The following is a 6,062-nucleotide window of genomic DNA, read 5'->3' as shown; positions in this document are numbered from 1 at the left end:
TATGTTTGGTCTTGTTCTCTGTCTCCCCCTTTTAGACTGTGAGCCCACTGTTGGGTAGGGACTGTCTCTATATGTTGCCAATTTGTACTTCCCAAGCGCTTAGTACAGTGCTCTGCACATAGTAAGCGCTCAATAAATACGATTGATTGATGTGGGGGAGGCGGGCGCTTACTAGGTGCCAAGCGCCGACTGTAGACTCTAGACTCGTTGAGGGCAGGGAATGCGTGCGGTGTTCCAGCGTGCTCTCCCCAGCGCTTAGTACAGCGCTGTGCACGCGGTAAGCGCTCAATCGCTAGGGTTCGCGGGCTCCCCCCGGCGGCCAGACTGGGAAGTGCAGGGAGGCGGGGCGGCCGCCGGGCGGCCTGGTCGACCGAGGCTTCCGCTTCCCCGGGCCCGTTTCCTCTTCCTGGGGTCGGGGGAGGAGCGAGCGGCCGAGCTCGGTTGTCGCCGTTGCTCCCCCGGACCTCAGTTGACACCGGGATTGGCCTTCCCCGCATCGTCCCCCTAGGTGAGAGAGGGTCTCGGGGCCGGTGGGGAGAACCAGGGGGACACCGGGAGCTGGGGAGGGAAGCTATCACACCCAGGACGAGAGGGGAGGGAGAAGGAGTGTCCAAGAGGAGAGCCTTCTCATCCATTCAACGGTATTTATTGAGCGCCTACCGTGTGCAGAGCACCGGACTAGGCGCTTGGGACGTACGAGTCGCTAACGTATAGAGATGGGCCCTACCCAACCGCGGGCTCACAGTCTAGAAGGGGGAGACAGGCAACAGACATGTAGACAGGTGGCCAAATTGGCAGAACAAAGAGAATTAAAGCTAGTATGTTTGGTTTTGTCTCCCCCTTGTAGACTGTGAGCCCACTGTCGGGTAGGGACTGTCTCTATGTGTTGCCAATTTGTACTTCCCAAGCGCTTAGTACAGTACTCTGCACACAGTAAGTGCTCAGTAAATACGATTGATTGATTGATAAAATAAATACAATAGTAAATATGCACTGCATATGCACTAGGGACCCAAGTGTCCGTAGATTCAGTTCAGCCACAGGGTGCCCTTAACTCCGATAACCTGGCTGGAGGGGCTCTTGCTTCCCCTCTCTCCTTCCCTTCCTCCCTCCCCCCCTCATCATCATCATCAATCGTATTTATTGAGCGCTTACTGTGTGCAGAGCGCTGTACTAAGCGCTTGGGAAGTACAAGTTGGCAACATATACAGTCCCTACCCAATAGTGGGCTCACAGTCTACCCTCCCCTTTGTCCGCAGGGACTTCTAGCCCCACTCCCATATACCTTTCTGCCAATGGCCTTTTCGGGGAACCTTGCCCTGCAGCCCTGGATCCAGGAGTTGCTGCTGAACTCCAATGGATGCTGGTCCGACAGACCCCTGCCTGGGCAGTTGCTGGAGGTGAGGGGATGGAAGGAGGGCCCTGGGGTGGCTCCGGAGGACCCTTTCGCCCGGTATGGAGGCAGGGGGGCTAACCAGGCTAGTCCCTGGAGGAACTAGCCCGATCACCTGTGGAGTCTAGGTCTCGTACCCTGTCTCAGGTCTCCACCTTTACCGTGGTGGGAGCAGGACACTCCGCGCTCTGTAAATACGATTAATTGATGAATTGATCAGCGAGAGGGATGCAGGAAGCGTCACTGAACTAACAAATATGTGGTGAGCAGGTCGTGCAGGATGCCGAAGGGGCCAAAAAGTGGCCAGGTTCGGAGAATGTGGTGCGTGTGTCTGATGGGGTCTGCTGTGTCTGTTGCCTAATAACCGGGGAAGCCACAAGCAGTACATCTTGGTGAGTAGTGGTACCTTGGGGCGTGTGTGATGGGCAGGGGTGGAAGTTTTTTTTAAAAAAAGTATTGCCTGTACACCCATGAGGTCATGCAGGTTACACCGGGAATGCCGAGGAACGTGCTGCTGCCCCGGGCTGAAGAGGATTGACGCAGGGGCAATGTAAAAATTGGAAGAGGGGCCGCTGGGGGTTGGAGGCCGGGTGCTTCCACCCCACCCCAGCTCCCATCTGTTAGGCAGGAGGCAGAAACCCCCAGGAAGGGACCCCGTCCCTCTCCTACTTGCCCTGCACCGGGAACGGTTCTCCCTGCCTCCAGGTGGGAGGGTGGGTTAGGGCTGAGCCAACCATTTCCCAGTTGGAGACGGAGCTGCAATTTGGGTCTGGCAAAGGCTAGAGAGCTGGGCTGGCCCCACCTGCTTGAACCCAAAGTCTGGGGGGGTTGGGGGAAACTGAGGCGGGGGGTGTCAAGTGCCATCCCGGTGGGTCTCGGGGCTATCCGCCCTCCACAGAAATTTCTCCAGTCACGTCCCCTGACCGCTGCTCGGTGGCCGGCGGCGGTGGTGGGAGGGAGGAGGGAGTGAGCTGGCCGTCGACGCCTCCTCGGCCCCGGCAGCAGCACGATGGCTGGGCTCGGGGCCGGGTGGGGGTGAGGGAGCACGGCAAGGGGTGCGATGGGTAACCGAGTGACTGGGTGGGTGATGAGGTGCGGGTGGAGGGGACGGGCTGAATCAGTCCGGGCTGGAGAGATGCCCTGTGGGGCCACTGGGTCACCTCCAACCCACTGCCCTAGCAAGGCTCGCGCTCCACGTGTTCACCAACCCGCGCATCCCTCCCGTGGCAGTGGGAAGTCTGGCGTGGCCATGGCGAAGCGAGGTTTGGTGCCTCTGAACCATTCGCTCCGGGACACCTGTGCCGCCTCTTATGTGCTTGCCGAAGCCGTGTTCCAATTAGTCCCAGTTTCCTCTCACTGTCGGTGACGGGCTTGGTCCTCACAGGGAGGAGAAGCAGTTTGGATTCCGACGAGCAGTGGGACAACTGATTGTGTTGCAGGAGTACACCGTTTCTCTCCAGGAGGGGCCTTGCCTGGTGAGTGGAGGGGAGAGCTGAGTGGGACAGATAGAAGAGCTTGTTGACAGGGAGGGACTGGCTAGGCCTACCAGCCTGAGGGGAAGGGCGTGTAAAGAGGGAGGGGCCGATTTCTGTTGTTGTGCCTAACCCAGCCATCCCTCCCCTTCAGGAGGACTGGGAGTTCTATCTGATTGTCCACAGTTTCAGCCTGTTGCCTCTAGAGCAGCCCCGGCAGGTGCCGGCTGACCGGTAAAGCATCGTTTTCTTCCCTCTCCGCTGTCTCATGGGCTTGTCTCCCCCTTCCCCGCGTCCTTGGCTTAATCCCCTTTCCTGGAGGCAGGGGTCCCCATTTTCCGTGACGGGTTGGGCTCCCTGGGGTAAAAGGTGCTAAAGGCCTTGTGTCCCCAGGAGATGGAGTTCTGGGATTTGTGACAGTAAAGAGGACCCCGTGATACGCAGGCGACTGGACGAGCTGTGGCAGTGAGTGGGGCTCGGGGGCAAGGAGAAGGCTGGGGGGGCGTCTCCCTAAAGATCCCAGCACCAAGCTCTGGACCTCAAGAGTCAATCAATCATCAATCGTATTTATTGAGCGCTTACTGTGTGCAGAGCACTGTACTAAGTGCTTGGGAAATACAAGTTGGCAACATATAGAGACAGTCCCTACCCAACAGTGGGCTCACAGTCTAGAAGGGGGAGACAGAGAACAAAACCAAACATATTAACAAAATAAATAGAATAGATGTGTACAAGTAAAATAAATAAATAGAGTAATAAATATGTGCAAACATACATATATATAGGTGCTGTGGGGAAGGGAAGGAGGTAAGATGGGGGGATGGAGAGGGGGACGAGGGGGAGAGGAAGGAGGGGGCTCAGTCTGGGAAGGCCTCCTGGAGGAGGTGAGCTCTCAGTAGGGCCTTGAAGGGAGGAAGGGAGTCTCCAGCTCGTAGCCTAGTGTGGTCCACTCTAAGGGAGAGGGGTCACCCTAAGTGATGAAATTCATTACCAGAGGAAGTTGTGCGGGCAGATGAAACAAATGGCCTCCAGAAGAATTTGAGCGAGTGATCCGCAAGCGGGTGGTTCGAGGGCAAGCTAGGGGTGTTACGAGATTCCAGCTACCCATTAGGGTGGGTGGTAAGCGGCCCGTTTCTGTGATCAGAGGTGGAAGACTTGCCAGATTGACAACCGTTCATGGTCAATAATAGCAGTGCTTTTGGAACAGTGCTTTGCACATAGTAAGCGCTTAATAAATGCCATCATTATTATTATTATTATTATTTTGGTCTTTCCCCCTAGAGTTTGTCTTCTCCCACTAGATTGAAAACTCCTTGAGGACAGGGATTGAGTCTGATAACTCTCTTGTACTCTCCCAAGCACTTATTCTCTGGGCGGAGCCCTGGACCAAGGGCCCAATAAATACCATTGATGGATCGTAGGGCGTGCCTCCCCCGCCGTGCCAAACTCTGCTCTTTCCTTGTAGAAAACAGCTCCAAGAGAGAAACCTTCCAAGCTCAGGTACTTAGGGACCTATAGGGACTGGGAAAGGGGAGTTAGGAAATCCCTGAGGTGGGGCAGTTGGGGACCGTGACCATTAAGAGCAGCAGAGCTGTGGCGATTGAACCAGGGATAGGGTGGGGGAGCTGGTGAGGGGGAAGAATTCCTAGGGTGAGATTCTCTTGTTGCCACGGGGGTCCATTCCTTAGCAACTCCCAGCCCTTCCCGGCTTCCCTTTCCGCTCTCAGGCACTGCGTTGTCCCAGCTGCTAGAGGAGATGCATGAGGGCCAGCGGGAGGTGCTGACTCAGCTAGCCCAGGATTGCCTGGACTTGCAGGAACCAGAAGGGGCCCCCGAGGAAGTGCTCTGTACCCACTGGGCAGTTGCCCGCAGGAATGCCAAGGTCGGTCTCGGGGATGGGAACCGCAGAAATTGGAAGCCAAAAGCTGGGTGGGTTCCCAGGTTGGGGGTGGAATGTCAGAGGGAAACGATGATGTCCCCCCAGGGCCCTCGCACTCTTCTCCTCCCCGTCCAGGACCTGAACGGGGCCATGTCCTTTTCTCCACCCCAACAAGGGAGAAGCTGTCTTCACGGTCCCGGCTCTGCGGCTCTGCACCGACAAGGAGGAGGAGGCGGCTCTTGGCTTCCCGGGGGCAGGTCAGGCCCCGGGTTGGGTTGGGTCCGGTTTGGGGCGGGAGCCCCTGTTGCAGGGACAGTGGTGGGCACAGCTGTCTTTTCCCAGGTCCCTGGTAAGAGGGTGAATGGCTGTTTTTTCCCGCTAGGACCCCCTCAAGACTTGGAGTGCCGTTTTTCACTCCCGAGCCCAGAGAGGACCTCTGTCCACCCCTGGAGTCTGCACCCCTGCCTCTCCCTCGTCCTGACCACCTCCTCTTCCTCCTCCTCCTCCTCCTCCTCTTCCTCTGATGGTGAGTAGTGGAAGGAAGGGAGGTATGATGGCCATCCTCCAGAGGCAGCAGGAACTCGTGTACTTCTCGAGGAATGAGAGTGGGGCCACTCCTGTGGAGGGGAGCCTGTAAAGGGATTGGAGTCATCACAACTTCTCTTGGCCCCAGCTGGTGACTCTCTCTGGCCAGAATAGTGGCCGGAGGTATTTGGTCCGGCCTGAGGCCTACTTCCTCCCCCTCGTCCTCTTCCTCCTCCTCTCTCGGGGGAGTCTTTTCTCTGAGTGTGGTGTTGTCTATTTCCAGAAGCCCTGCTCTTGGCGGCCATCGCTGAAACAAGCCATCCATCCCAGGGCAGCCGCAGCTTTGACATTGTGGCCTCTCCCGAGCAGACGTCCCCTTCGTTTAGTCCTTTGCCCCCCGTGGGCCGGGTCCAGAGGACCGGGAACCCTGCTGCTCTCTCCGCCAGTTATGTCAGGGGCCGGGGAGGAAGCCCTGCCCTCCCTGCCTGTGGGCAGGTCTCTGGGGGGCAAGTAGCAACAGCAGGCAGAGCCCAGGGTGTGGGTACGCCAGGAGCCAAGAGGCGTGGAGGCCTGATGCCCATGCTGGAGTTTGTGGGCCACAACAGTAGCAAGAGGGTCCGGGACACTGCAGCCGATGGGCCCGGAACAGCTGCTCCTCCCCCGGGGAGTCTCCCCCAGGGCAGCCCGGCCAGGGTGAGATGCCATTGGATAATCTGCGGGGTTGGTTGCGTGGGTGACTGGCTTGGGCTGGGGGAGGACCAAGTGGAAACACCATACACCATATCTTCCCACC

The 6,062-nt window shown here is 57.7% G+C and overlaps 1 protein-coding gene across 1 annotated transcript in view; it reads left to right on the top strand.

Moving 5' to 3' along the window:
• The first annotated feature begins 422 nt into the window (after positions 1 to 422).
• Positions 423 to 6,062, top strand: part of ACD (ACD shelterin complex subunit and telomerase recruitment factor) — a 6,164-nt gene continuing 524 nt past the window's right edge. Inside the window, exons 1-11 of the mRNA XM_038772681.1 lie at positions 423 to 508; positions 1,260 to 1,400; positions 1,664 to 1,785; positions 2,778 to 2,868; positions 3,020 to 3,099; positions 3,259 to 3,330; positions 4,331 to 4,365; positions 4,593 to 4,747; positions 4,920 to 5,001; positions 5,127 to 5,270; positions 5,553 to 5,962. Coding sequence (XP_038628609.1) covers positions 1,296 to 1,400; positions 1,664 to 1,785; positions 2,778 to 2,868; positions 3,020 to 3,099; positions 3,259 to 3,330; positions 4,331 to 4,365; positions 4,593 to 4,747; positions 4,920 to 5,001; positions 5,127 to 5,270; positions 5,553 to 5,962 — 1,296 coding nt within the window. The 5' untranslated portion in view covers positions 423 to 508; positions 1,260 to 1,295. The remainder of the gene's footprint in view (positions 509 to 1,259; positions 1,401 to 1,663; positions 1,786 to 2,777; positions 2,869 to 3,019; positions 3,100 to 3,258; positions 3,331 to 4,330; positions 4,366 to 4,592; positions 4,748 to 4,919; positions 5,002 to 5,126; positions 5,271 to 5,552; positions 5,963 to 6,062) is intronic.

The sequence above is a fragment of the Tachyglossus aculeatus genome, chromosome X1 (genome assembly GCF_015852505.1).
Source record: "Tachyglossus aculeatus isolate mTacAcu1 chromosome X1, mTacAcu1.pri, whole genome shotgun sequence".
NCBI classification, from domain to species: domain Eukaryota; kingdom Metazoa; phylum Chordata; class Mammalia; order Monotremata; family Tachyglossidae; genus Tachyglossus; species Tachyglossus aculeatus.
The sequence above is the reverse complement of the archived record's forward strand: the minus strand, read 5'-3'. Positions and strand labels throughout refer to the sequence as shown.